Here is a 14,879-nt window from a genome sequence, read left to right as displayed (position 1 = left end):
TTTTGAAGTGTGTATTAACGGCAAAGCCACAGCCCATCTCTCGGTCTGAGACCTCTACGCAACATTCCTCGTGAAGAGAACCACCAAAGAGGCACAGCGTTTAATAACGCCCAAAGTGTTGAAGTCGCATTTACAACGTGTCGTCTACAGTGTCTGAGGCGGGCTCATTCTGGACATTTCAATGCCTTCTGTATGCGTCACGTTCAACCGAAATCCGATGGATATTATACCATAATTGGCTGTTGGGCACATATTCGGCCAACCCTGAACCTTCGGGCTGTCGGTTCTTCTGGCCAATCGGGTGAGGGATAGGCTTCTTGGCCGTGGCAGGTCCTAACTGCGTGCCCTAAAGCGGCTAGCACTGCCTCTCGAAGCGGCCTCACTGCCTTAGGAAGCATTGAAGCCCGGGCTGGGCCTCCGACGTAGCAGCCGATGAATTTTCCGCAAGTGCCTAGATCAAAAGTGTCCAGAATCACATCTAGACTCCTCACTTGATCTAGGGGCAGGGTCTGTGCACTGGTTCGTCGAATTTTTTTGTGCCAGATGGACTTGGGTGGATTAAATTGAATCTCGTAGAGCACTTTGCTTCCCGGGCAAAGAATGTCCCGGGATCCATTTGGGGTGTCTGCCGCTGTAGTTGCCAACCCACATTCTCTGGCCTTCGCTGAAGCAGCGCGCGGTTGTGCCGTGATGTCGATTGAACTGTTTCTCCATCCTGGTGTTGCATTTCCTGTGACCGGATAGCCATGCGGTGTTTGAAGCTTGCGTCGGAACAGTGCTTGTGCTGGCAATTCACCAGGCCAATTGGGGTTTAGCGTCGCTCAGTATAACAGCAGTAACATTTGCCAAATTTCCTCCACCGGTCCCTCCCCTTCTGAACTTCGAAGTGCCAGCTTGAGGGTGTCTGAAAAGCGTTCCGCTTGGCCGTTCAACTGTAAGTGAAACGGCGGCGAACGGACATGAGCTACACCATATTTCTGAAAGATTTTTGTGAACGCAGATGACGTGAACTGCCGCCGTTGTAGATACGGTAGTCTCTAGCATTCCAAAGCGACTGAACAATCGTCGGAGCCCGATGACCGTGGGAAAAGCTGTTCATTAGAAGAGCTTCTGACCACATGCTTTAAAAAATCGTTCAGCTGCAACACCCTTTCAGTGCCTAGTTGCCGTGCCAGCCGAAGGAAGCATGAGGGTTGGGATGCTGCTATGTTGCCCAAGCCTAGACAGGGAAAGTCGAGAGGCAGAGGTCGGGTTCAACCACAGACCTTCCGGTCAGTAAATTTGCGTTCTAACCAGTGAGCTTTAAGCGTCAACCACGACCAAAGAGTGTTGGACATCAAAGGGACCTGCCTAGTCGATGTTAAGATGAGTTCATGGTTCGGTCGGCTGCATCCATAACCGTAGGTAGGTTTCCACGGATGAGTCGGATGCTCCATCACACCGCAGGCAAGATTTGATCAACCTGGGAGTCCATCAGGAGCCGGTAGATATAACTCTGAGCAAAGACCTTCGTCCTTTGTTCCCGGGTGCTCTTCATGAAACCGATTCAGAACGGCTGGTTATTACCAGTGTAGAGTGACCGCCTTCCGAAAATAAAGGCCATTCGTCGAGTGGTGATAATACGTCACGCCGGTTGATATACGGTCCTAACCGTCTTGTAGGCAGGTACGTGGCCATTAACGCAGGCGTCACTTAGTGACATGCTGCAGTACAAGGGCGAGATGATCCAAGTGGTTGGAGCGCGAATTTACTGACCGAAAGGTCCGTGGTTCGAACCCGACCCCCGCCTCTCGACTTCCCCTGTCTAGGCTTGGGCAACCTGACAGTATCCCAGCCCTCATGCAACCTTCGGTTAGTATGGCAGCTAGGCACCGGAAGGGTGCTACAGCTGAACGGTCAGTACAAGTGGATGATCCATTCCAGGGGTCGTCTCTCAGAATCGAACCTCGGCACATGAGTGTCTCGAGGATATTCGCTTTGTTGCACTCCCCATTCTCTGTAATAGTGATTTGAGTAGGATTGGACTCGGCAAAAACAGACAACAGTGAACGACTGATTCGGCTGTATGTTGGCCGCAGATTGTTGTCGCACGATACCAACTTCTAAAATAAATAAATTCTTCTATACACATGGTGTCCTCCAACAGCTGACCAGCCATAGATCCAGATTGCTTACATCGCCATCAGTTACAATAACCGGCCGTCGCTCGTTATGGAACAACTGTATAGGTGCGGATCATGCACGCCTCTGCAGTCACATCTGTCTCTGCCTTCCGGGGCCGCATAGGGGGCGGGCAACTGGCTTACCAGCCGAGATGCTGCCTCAAAAATTGAATATTGGACAAAACCGACACTGCTTGAATCCCGGGGAAAATTCCCCGCCGCTTTCGAAGATAATTAGTTCTGACAGCTTATCAGGCGTCACGTGAAACTCATTGTGCGCGCCGACCTGGCTTAAATGAAAGGATAAGGGAGCGTGGAACTCCCTGAGCTTAATTCAACTGACCCGCCCGATCGGTTCCCGGAAACTATCAGTGAGCGAACCTCTAGGGATCAAAGTGGTGCGGCCATCTTCAGGATAGAAGTACACGTCGACCGCTTGGCTGAGCACTTCGAATAGCAATTCTCGTGGCAGGGTATGAGGGAAATCACGAAACGTTTGGGTCCTGTCTGTGCCACTCGCCTTCCAGGATGTGAACCACGTGATCCTCACTGTGCCTGGTTGCCAATCGATGTCGTTGGCGATCTTGTCAGTTTCTATCCAGATTGCCTGAATGAGTATTTGGAGGTATAGGCACCTCGGAATGATTGTAGTAAACTAGCACTAAGTCCCTTCCTCGTCCACCTTTACTCTTTTCCCACAATGAGGCTTTCAAACAAATCATGGTCATACGGCAGCCAGGCGTCGGTGTTGAACACTGGTGTCGTGCTGTTGATGATAATGATGAATTCTCGTGGCCATCTGCTGCCACGCAGCTGGATCCTGAATATGTAGTAGAACTCTGGACGGTGAATCTGGAACGCCCCAAAACATCGGAGGTTTATGAGGTTTTCTCAAGCCACACGGAGCTTTTGGTCCGGATAACTTCCCATCCAAATTGTTCGTCGATAGGATGAAGTTGTAGCGGTCATTCACAAGATCACGCGTCACAAACGCCCAAATCACGCAACAATCCTCATCGCACTTGTAACCTTGACCGACAACATGTACAATACAATCTCCCATCCGTTTTTGTTTACGCGCTACCACCTGCTACCATGCGCCAGGCTGACGAGCTTCAACCACATCAGGTCAAGTTGTATTCATGTTGGTGCAATTATCAAAGACAAATGGACACCCCTCTTTTCACACTGCACATAATAAATGGACATGCAACTCGACCCAAAAACACGCTCGTGCGCACAGGAGCTCCATAAGTCTCCACGAAGAACTACGGACTACGTGTAACGGCTATACTTCGGAGAAGACACCTCCCGCGTCCGGAACTTCACGCAACACCTCCCAACAATTGTCCTCAGGCGATAAGTCACCTTGGCTTATTCTCTCCTCGCATTTTGCACATAACTTTTATACTCAAAATCATTCTGGTAAAACAGAAATTTGTTGGTACTTGTCACCCTCTGATAACCAACCTAATTACGTTACAACCAGATCATTGCAAAGGTTTTCAGGCACACTTTCGGTAGCTAGTTGCCGTGCTACCCGAAGGAATTAATCAGCGCTTGTCTGTTTTATTTGCCTGCATTTGAGAAAAAGGCTGTCCCAGACAACTGGAGAGAATCGGTGGTAGTGCGAATTTTTAAAAAGGAGCCCCTTAATGAGTACGATAACTAAAACGGAGTGAGCTTGGCTCAAGTAGTGACTGTTGACATCACTTATCCTTTATCGCCCTATGGTTGCCCGTAAAGCTTCGACTATAGAACAGTAAGTGGGACTCCGTCTTGGTAGGAGTAGCCGTCAAGTGATAGAATAACGCCATAACTATAAACGATCCACGATTTTGGTATTTGACTCAGTCGACCGATCTACCTTTGACACGCTTGCTCAGCAAGGAGTGTCCTGGAATTTCGCGAACTTGACAAGTTCTTTGTATTCTCAGGACTTTTGGCGTGTAAAACGATACGGGGAGCGCTCCGAAATCTTACGTATGTCAAGTGGTGTCCGACAAGGGAGCCCACTCTCCATTCCTCCTTAATTTCATGATCGACCAGATGATGCAACGAACACTGAAAAGTCCACAAAACTCTGGTATTAAAGTAGCTGCTGACGAAACCCCCTCCGATCTGGAATACGCACGCGATATTGTTGTGGTCTTCAAAGAGAGGCAGGCACAGGCGTTCTTGGATGAATTGGGAGGCGTTTTGTATGATTATGCTCCTGGACATAGAGTCGCTGACACGCCACTTACATGCCACAGAAATCGCCTGAAGTTGTGGAACGTTTACGTGTCTTATAAGTTCTGTACGTTCCGATTGCTCTGCGACATGATCGACCGATGATGAAACGAACACTGAAAAGTCCACAAAACTCTGGTATTAAAGTAGCTGCTGACGAAACCCCCTCCGATCTGGAATACGCACGCGATATTGTTGTGGTCTTCAAAGAGAGGCAGGCACAGGCGTTCTTGGATGAATTGGGAGGCGTTTTGTATGATTATGCTCCTGGACATATAGTCGCTGACACGCCACTTACATGCCACAGAAATCGCCTGAAGTTGTGGAACGTTTACGTGTCTTATAAGTTCTGTACGTTCCGATTGCTCTGCGACAGATGAGGTGAATGCACGAATCTCTGAGCCCTAGGTCATGCTTGTTACCGTCAGACACCTGTGGCGACAAAGCAACATACCTCTGACTCTCAAGGTATGGATAAGGCTACAGTATAGGCTGTTTTGTCTTTTTTGTCTGTGAGTCTTGGTGTCCTCAAGCTGCGGGAATGGGACGTTTTCAGGCATTCGACAGCCGTCGTCTCAGAGCTAGAGTCCGTGTGGGTTGGTGAGGGGACAGATGGCTCGGCGGTTAGAGCTTGAATTTACTGACCGGAAGGCCCGTGGTTCGAACCCGACATTTCGACTTCCCCTGTCAAGCCCTGGGCAAACCGACAGCCCTCGTGCTTCCTTCTGGTGTCATGGAAGTTGGGCACCGAAAGGGTGCTACGGCTAAGCGTGGATTGATGTCGGCGAATCCATAACGGGACACTTGGAAAGCGAGGGTTCGTTTGTGCAGCGGGGACTTCCATCGAAGAATGTGTTTAGCATCAGAAACTGCGTTAGTTAGGTTATATATTGTGCATAATGAACCATCGTTTGCGAAAGAGTTCTGTTTTCGGTGCACAGTTCATAGTAGCGGAAGCAGAAAACTGACCAGCCCTCGATGTGTCAGAGGAGTATGAAAGTGATTACGCAAATTATGGGTGCTGTCGGTTTAACTCGCTTTCTAGGCTGAGGACCGTGTGATCCACACTGCCTACAAGATATGCCTGCTGATCAATGTTGGCAGCGTTCTTCACGTCGATATCTGACCAGATTATGTGAATGAGAGTTCGGAGGTGTGGGCTAGTACTAAATTCTTTCTGCAATTTGCTTTTACTCGTTCCTTCATAATAGAGCTTTTAAATAAATGAATGTACTTTGACAACAAATAATCATAGTTGAGTACAGATATTGTACTATCAATAGGGATGTTGCCAGAAGTGGTATATTGTTCTCCGTTTCTTCCCATACTTACATCAACCACACCACTTCCCTTCCTTTTCCTTATTGTTCTTCACGCTCCACCGCTTACGACGATCGTGCGCAAAGCATGAGAACACAAGGCCGAGCTTATGAAAATTCTGAAGCGGTGCATCTCTGCTGAAACTAAAATACCTCCACGTTAGCAGCTCTCTTTACCGCTTTTCCGTGACCCCGACAATTCCATCAACCGCACTAAATAGTGATTATTGTTCAGCCCTAACACCAATCCGGTGCCTACCTGCCATGCCTCTTGAATGAAGCACGAGGACTGAGATATTGCCAAATTGGTCTAGCCTAGACAGGAGCAGTCGTGATGCAGAGTTTGTGTTCGAATCGCGGACATTTCTGTCAGTAAATTCGTACTTTAACCAAAGCCGTCGAACGCACTACCATTCTTCTTTTTACCATATCCACCAGTGCCGGTTTTAGGTCGCTAACTGTATATCCTAGCCCGCTAATATCAAACCCTTCGCGACTCTCTCACCTCAGAACAATGCTGTTCTACGCCTAGCCTGCAAACATTTCAGCGCCACTTCTTCCTTGCGTGATTATTGCAGTGGCATGAAATTTGACACTAACAAGATTACAATCACTCACGCAAAACAGGAAACTTTACTTGTAACTCCCCAAGGGGATAAAGGGCAGAAGGGAGTGGATGTTGTGCTAACGTCTGGTAATCTTTCTGAGCTGCGTACACCTCCAAAACCTTGGGCAGGTAGTCCAAGAGTTTTCATCGACCTTGTAATTATTGTTTTATATTTACCTTTTTCTTGATCGCACATTCAGATCGGTTGAATCGTTGCGCCAGCTGATGGGAGTGACAATGAATTTATTTCTGCCTGCTGTCACTGGACCGAAAGTTTATCGCGTTCCGGTTCAATCCTATTCCGAAGAAGTAAGTGACTACCCGCAAATTTAACCTTCAAGCAGTCAGTAGAATACGAATCCAATCCGTTGGAATCTCTGCTCACAGCGTTGATCGATACGGCACATTCATTCTATGGACTTCTCAAATGGACAGTCATTCTGTGGGGTCCTTGGTTTCTGAGAAATGGTAACATGCCTATAAGTTGGTAACTGTTTTGTTTGCAGTGCAAAGTCATGATCATTTGACGTCGTACGCTAAGTTGGTTTGTTTAGGGTGCATCCTCTACTTAACAGCGCTGTGCGCCCGAGGTACGGATACCATTACCAGCTTGATTTTCTAGGCATTGGGCGACTGTGGAACCCTACGTACGTGAAATTCATATCGCTGTATCGTTCGGCAGCTCTTCAACCAAGTGAGACTAATTTGGTGAGTCAATATCATTTCAGTTTACGATTTTGTAGCGACAACTAACTTTGTACAGCTTTTCGTCTCCCTGGCCAGCGTCGTTTGATGTTCGCCAGTTGCCGTCTACCGTTCTACACCGGCCGCACATAAACCCTCCACAGCGTTCAACAGGCATTCCTGTGCTTCTCTGGCCAGTTACGTGAGTGTTTCTTCCGCTACGGTGTTATTTTCAAGTAGCTCGAATTAATTTCAAAACGGTTCTTCCCCTTTCTCCCGCGAATACAGACTTCTCTACTGGGACCACTTTGTCGCGGTCCCACTAACATTACCATTATATCGCCTTACTCATCATCCCAACAGGACAGGTAACTTTGACACTACTATTCTTAAACCTTTTCAACAGGACCAATATTTTCAGGAATAGGATATGCCAACGCCACTAGGGATGGTAATTGGTTTTCATTCAGCCTTGGGGAGCCACGATTTTTGAAAGTGCTAAGCTTAGCTGCGTCGGTGCTAATAGGTGACACTGACAAGCGTGTGTTGGAAGCTCGGGGCAACTCAGCAGCTAAGGTGAGAAGCTACTGACTGGAAGGCCCATGGTTCCAACCCAAACATGCTGCTATCAAGGCTTGGACAACCTGGCCGTATCGCAGGCCTCGTGTTTCCTTCGAATTGCATGGCACTTATGCACCGAGAACGTGCAGCGACTGCAACGATTTACATGTACCTTTGGGCGTAGGCTCATTGATGGTTCGTCCAGTTAGCCCTGGATACCTTCCAGACTATTGATGAGATGAATCCCCTGTGAAACCCGATGTCCCCAGGTGATCAATTCGTGGGGATTAGTATGTTCTTAGCTAAAGCTAAACAACAGGTTTTTCAGTTCATTCAAAAGGATGTCGGAGAGCATTGCTCAGATAATCCAAATTAGGGAAGTTACAGTAGCGTCGGAAAGCCACAATGCTTTTCAGTTTTTTGAGGATACGTTCGTTGATCGCCTTGGACCACGTATCTCCTCTCACGGGTTGGTAAAACAAGTTTAATAGCAGTAGCCATCACGGCCTTACCATGATGTGGTGTCTTGTGTGCCTCCGTGACCCGCTGAACGGGGATGTTCGCGCGACATTCACAGTCTCGTATCTGGTTGGTCGATGATTACTGGTTCAGTCATCTCCTGGTGCTCCATCTCGGGGTTCTGAGAATTCGTGGCGATTTATATGTAATGCACTGGCGTTTTTCACCAAACGCAACTGCCTTGCGATGAGGCTTTTGTGCCAAGGTCTTTGATTGAGGGTCACAGTCATCCTGACAGTATATATTGGGCGATATGACCCAAGTGGTTAGAGCGCGAATTTACTGACCGGAAGGTCCGTGGTTTCAAACCCGACCTCTGACTTTCGACTTCCCCTGTCTAGGTTTGGGCAACCTGGCAGTATCCCTGCCCTCGCGCAACCTTCGGGTGGCGTGACAGCTATGCACCGAGAGGGTTCTAACCTGAACGATTTTTTCTGACAGTATATTAGCCCGGCTACGACCATGATTCCCACGGAAGTAAAGCATCACTGTTTAACACTGATGTGCTGTCACTGATGATACATGTACGTCCAGCTACTTTTCTGTAAAAAAACATCAGCTTTCCGCAGTGATCAACGACCAAACAGTGAATGTAGCCGCGGTTTCTTGAACTCAGCTTTTCAGGAGTATTAGGTGTGATGGATGGAGAGCTCACCCTGGAAACTGAGCGAGCAACCGAGTTGGATATTCAAAAGTGATCAAGATCCATTTCAGCTGTTGCGCCAGTGGTTTCGACGCCAATTAGTATCTCTGCTTCAGCGAATCATCCCAGCGTCGGGCTTTCACTTACATGATTGGTTGGAAAGATCCTGAAACACCGGTTGCAGTAGTTGGGTAGCGTTACACTATCTATCTGTAAAAGGACATCTTGATTAAATTTAGATATACTCTTGAAACGCATTGATACATATGGGCCAGAATAATCTGCCCTCGAATGACACGTAGGGCTGCAGGATATCGCCTAGGTCTAAGCCGTCCCATGAAAGTCCATTATGACTGAATCCTACTCAGTTATACTGGACAGAAAGTCAAACTTTGGAACCGGTTGGGAGGTAGATGCCGTCTTCGTAGTAAACGCAACCGGGTTGTTCCGATAATCCAGAGGTCTGGTAACTCAAGGTTGTTTCATCATGTGGAGTTCATCGATACCACTACGCGGTGGGGAGTATCACATTCGGCTACAAAGATTACAGAAACTGGGCGTATCAAGGAATTGGCGTTTAACATTACACAGCACATGAGGTTCTGTAATTGAAGAATAGCTCTGAGGCTGACTGCTAGCACAACTCAAAGGAATGTGAAGCAGCAGATGCCAGAGGACAGCAAACAGATTCCGTGATCACGAAGAAATCCAAAAACAATACCTGTTTAAAGTGTCTAGACTTCAAAAAATTGACCCTTCTTTCATCTCTTACCCAATTTGGGTTTGCTGAATTCACGTCGGCTCACATCAATAGAGAGACTTTGAAAAGTAAACGACCACCATAGATTTTTTCTAGAACTACGTATCTTTAAGAACTGCTACATCAAATCAAGGATTCGGTAGGTACCCGAGTAGAGACTTCTCCCTAAGAAGAACCACTGATCAAGACTGAAGGATAGTTCTTATCAGAAAGGACCGTTGCACTTCTTCCTGAATAGTTCAGCTGTTTTTCTACTTAGGGATATCAGATTTGGAATAACCAATATTCTACTGAAAGAGACCCTTCTGTGAAGATCAACAACCCGGGGGACGCCACGTTGTCTCTGTCATCAGTCACAACTCCGTATCACCCCCCCCCTGGAGAACCCTCGCGATAGATGGAGAAACTTCATCTGTTGTAGTATCCTCCCTTTGGCAAGGTTTGTTAAGAATCGATCATTCTTATCCTTTCAGCTCTCCAAGCATGGTACACACTATCATGTTACATGTATTTCATAAACAGTGATCTGTTGTGACACATGATAAAAGCGTGTTCACTGCATCCAAGATTTCCTCCCCTATGCGCGATGTCAGGAACATTCCCATATTTTTGTTTTCGTCTTTTGCTTTCATTCGGTGGATGCAGCTACCCAGTATGGGTTGTCGCACCAAACGTGCCTTGAGGGGCACAAAACGGTAACCTTATACTCCGTTGGCGGTCTAAGCAGGTTTTCAGTTGAGAAGGACAATAATATGCGTTATTCACACTCGTTCTGGCACAATTATGCTGATTTATCCACACGAGAGTGAACACAACACTCTACAAACCCTGCCACCACCTACAACACTTACCTTCACTCAGTACGCTACCATCGAACGCTTCGATTTGATTGTGAACCTCATTGTACTTAGCCCTTCTAGGCTAACTTTTGTCCCTTTTCTAAACAGCGATGACCCGTATACCGTGCTCGAGCTTACTATCAGAATTTACCCACTTTATTCTTTCGGAGTATGGAATGGCTCTGATGGTATTGCGCCCGTTGCATTGGAGGCCAGATAGCTCAGTGGTTAGAGCGCGAATTGGCTGTCCGGAAAGTCTGTGGTTTGAGTCCGACTTCTGCCTCTCGACTCTCCCTGTCTAGGCTTGGGCAACCTGGCAGTACCCCAGCCCGCATGCTTCCTTCGGGTGGTTTGGCGGTTAGGCACTGTAGGAATGCTACAGCAGAACGATTATCTTTATCCCATCTTTCGCATTAATTATTGATAAGAAGGACGCCATTTCAATAGGGGCTCTTCGGTTTCCCCAGGTGTGACCTTTTTTAAGGGGGAGGTGTATCCAAACCACGGCTTCACCGGGTCGTTGTTGTGGCCTCTGCAACGGAGTGACTTCTCTTCAGAAAGCTGCTTCCTATGGGATCATTGCGCAATAATCTTGGTGGTCAACTATTCCTGATTCTTTTTAGGGACCTCTCATAACGATGCAGTAGATTGGACAAATACACGATTCGGTTTTTACGCAAGACTCATCTGAAACCCAGCTGAAACTCTAGTTTACGATGTTCTTTAACTGAATGTGCTACGCCAATAGGTCGGTGAAAATTCGCGTACTGCACCTAGCTGGTTAGCCCCACCGAGGGCGAAATTGGTAGTGGACTGTCGAAGAGTTTTCAGCAACCTTACGGGAGTAGTGTTCTACGTCATTGAAGTATGCTGTTAGACAACGTTTTTTTAGTGTACTTCCTCTCGCTGTTTTCTGTCCACTTCCGTTGTTTGTACGATTGTGCTTCTCTGGAGAAACAACTGGAGGGTTGGCCTCTTCACGGAGAGTCAATTGTGTTCCAAATACTCAACTTGCAATCGCTCTGTGTAATAAATGCTGTTCGCTTGCAGTACTCAGAGGTCAATACCTTGTTTGTCGTTTATTCAGGCGACTGTTCGCACATACCATTGGTATTCGCATGGCTTACCCGGGATGCACTGCAATCCTGAATATGATGACGTGTAAGTTGTGATCTCGCGATTGGTTTTCTACTTGGAATCACCACGTATGTTGAAAACGATCCGCGTTTTTTATTTGTGCATATTAGCAGGCAAACACCATTAATGTTCAATGTAAAAAAACCCATTCAACTTGATTTCCTGGTTCGGTGTCCATTGTAGCGACGTCTGTTGTAGATGTGTTTAGTTCGTGCGTTTAAACAAATCATGCTTGTGTGTAACCACTCGCCGAGTAGTGCGGCACACTATCAACCCCTGGTGCGTACAAGGACTCAGTCGCCATCCGTCTATGTACTTTAGGTGACAGATCCAGTCAGTGGGTGCTACTTCATCAGGTCAGACAACGTGTTTTCTAACTGGGCAGATCCAACATACACGTAGGTCGATCGCCTTAACCGGAGTGACTGTGTGTCTCCTATCGCTTGTGGCGAATCACGAGGCTTTTGGCCATTGGGGGTACGATGAACTATGTGTAATAATTGATTAGCTGATCGGTCGCATCTTACCTTATCCCAGAAGCAGTTGGGCCGTCTGCGACTTATCAGCCAGGCACTCAGCTACTTGGTGTCGAATTTGACCGATCATCTCATTTGTCAGGCCGCACGGTATTCAACCGTTTGTTTGTTTCGCGTAATGGAACAGAAGTAGTAAGGTGATGGTCAGGAAACTATTATTTGGCGGGGTATCAGGTGCTGCAATGTGTGGTACCGATTCCCAGTTCCATCTGCCGAGAGGTGCGTCTTTTTCGGCGTTATGCTCTGAGTAGGACTAGCCAAAAGGTCGACGCAACATTATGCAGCAGAAGAGATGAAGCAGTTAACGACGGTATGTTTTGTTCGTCTTCTTAGACGCGGTCTGCTTGGTCTTCAATACGCTCGACTGAACACGTTGCAACATATGGGCCGTAACCAACTTCGATTTCCGTCCAATTTGTCTGAGTGGATGGTACTGATGGTAGGCTGGCAGTACACTTTTCGCTTCCTTCTTTTCTATACGGTCTGATGTATATGAATCGGTATGGCAACAGTTAGTCATTCCGCTATTATTATACTAGTGTTGCTGATGTCGATGATGATCCACTGCGGTGAATCGGTCAGTTCTCTGACCAGATTTTTATGTGGTTACATGTATCTTGATTTGACTGTAGCCAACTCCTGTTACTGATTCCAGCCTGACGTCATTTAGTTTGGCTGTCGTGACTCTTTATTCGGTCACTGTCCTATATTGCATGTATTCGTCTGTTCCAGTGCCGGCTCGCCTGGAAGCACGGGATCGACTTCGTGCATTGGTAGGTTTATTCATTCACAGGTGTGCTATACCCATATTATAAGTTTTTTCATAACTCTCTACTCTATCACGTGTTTGTGATCCGCATGTCGAAAACTGGAATACCTCTTACTTGTGCATATTCGATTCAATCGATTTAATCTTTTGCCTCTTTATCGATGGAACCGTACCATCTACTTGCGAAAAATGGCAGTGTGTGGGCTCCAAACTGGTCACGTGACTCCCCCGCTGATGAAGTGGAGAACAGTTGAGAAGAAATTTAGGGTTTCGGAAACGAATGGTGTCATGTCTCTGTAGATTGAAGGCTGTTCCATAGAAGAGAAATTGTGGACAGCGTGCTAGCAAATGACAGCCTCCGCAGCCTGCTTTTTGTGAGTTTTCACTACTGAAATCATTTTTAGTAGTAAGTCAGCCACTCCGTGCAAGGCTGCTACCAACGGACTACTAATATCACTTTAGATGACTCGCCGAGATCTCATTATACTTGCAATCTACAAAGTTGCTACCTTTGCCCGGAATTTCATGTATCCAACAGATCGTGAAGGGTAGTCAGGAAATCCGTCAATCATCCGTCCAATCAGCCCGATATTCTGTTAGAGCCGCTCGCCCCTGGACATTTAGACAATTTTAGTAACCTTAAACAGTTTTTCTTGCAAATTCCGCCACTCAGCGCATGTCAGTAATCGAGCTTTACTTCTTTTTGACCAGTTGGCATCTTTTTCACACCTCATACTGAACAGGATGCAGTGCGTCACATGGGATAGATGTCATCAGCTTTCCCATCATGATCGGACCGCCTCCGTTTCTCGGGTCCATTTAATAGAGGTCCATCATGACACATCTAGAAGCTGAATTTGAAGGAAAGGGTACTAAAAGATATAGGATTTACTGTTCACTCCCATGGATGTTTCCCAGAGTGGATTTCCTGTGACTGTACACATGAGGCGATGCATGAATTTCAACGAGCTTTACCGAAATATATTCATTTGCTAACTAATTTGGTTTGGCGAGAGACTCATCTGGAACCCGGCTGAATCCCTTGTTTGTGATGTTTCCAGGCAACTGTGAATGTGCTGCACCAGGCCGCCTCGCTACGATATTCGAGATATCGCGATACATGTTTATTTGTAATGCTCCACTGACATCCGTCAGATGAGATCGAAGTATGTGAATGAATAAACTAAGAATGGGAGCTAGCTGACTACCAAATTTGTGCTCATTATTTACCCGAACTTGTAATTCTAGGCAGATTTGGATTCAGCCCAGAACGAAAACATTCCCTCATTCCATTTTAACCAATGTTTGAGACAGCAATCACTAAGACAGTCGTGAAACAATGGTTCATTCGGAATTAACTACTAAGCGCAAAGGGTCACTCACTAACCTGCAGTTAGTAGTATGAAGTTGGGTACACTGCACTTGACCGCACGGTCGTCATCATCAATATAACATCAGTGTTCCACAATGATGCTTTGTTGAACATACGGTATGGTTTTTTGCAGTAAACAAAACGCCCAAATGGATTCAAATGACGCTCTTTTTGTTCTCGACCACTTTTTGCGTATCTTAATGTCTATCATCTTAGTAAATTAATATTCATGATTGTTCTGAGTTCTCAACCACCAGTTCGGGATACAAACAGTGGAATCCACGATCCGGTGTAGTTTTGATTGACATGGAATTGTCTCAGCTCTCGTGTTTTCTTCGCATTGTATGACAACGAAGGGCTGATTCAATCGCTCTTCTGTACCTTGCTTCATCCGCTTTCATTTTCTGACCAGCACGGGATTCAACGAATCGGACTAGCTACTCGTGAAGGCAAGTTTGTCGAAGGCTTCTACACTGATCGGATCGCCGAATCTCCCTTACCTGGAGGCTCGAATGGCAACTATCTGGTAAAGTTTTCTCGCAACGGTTACCTTGTTAGACAGATGCGTTCCGTTCTGCTACTTTGTTCTTACGTCACCTTCATCTGTGGGTTGCGAGTTTAATCGGGCGGCGTATCGGAAATCAGTTCGTGGGGCCAGAATGCTTTGAAACAAAGGGCTTTTAGTGGATGAGTTTTCTAGTTCCAATCTACCGTCCTGGAATTGTGCGAGCCCAGAATT

At 46.8% G+C, this 14,879-nt stretch overlaps 1 protein-coding gene across 1 annotated transcript in view; it reads left to right on the top strand.

The window, feature by feature from the left end:
* Positions 1–1,373: 1,373 nt before the first annotated feature.
* The window catches only part of T265_11407 (hypothetical protein), a gene marked incomplete at both ends in the record, with an annotated part of 37,577 nt that continues 24,071 nt past the window's right edge, over positions 1,374–14,879 (top strand). The window contains 2 exons of the mRNA XM_009178052.1: positions 1,374–1,404; positions 12,732–12,772. Coding sequence (XP_009176316.1) covers positions 1,374–1,404; positions 12,732–12,772 — 72 coding nt within the window. The remainder of the gene's footprint in view (positions 1,405–12,731; positions 12,773–14,879) is intronic.

This window comes from Opisthorchis viverrini (genome assembly GCF_000715545.1).
Source record: "Opisthorchis viverrini unplaced genomic scaffold opera_v5_494, whole genome shotgun sequence".
Classification (NCBI taxonomy): domain Eukaryota; kingdom Metazoa; phylum Platyhelminthes; class Trematoda; order Opisthorchiida; family Opisthorchiidae; genus Opisthorchis; species Opisthorchis viverrini.
This window is presented reverse-complemented; position numbering and strand designations above follow the sequence as displayed.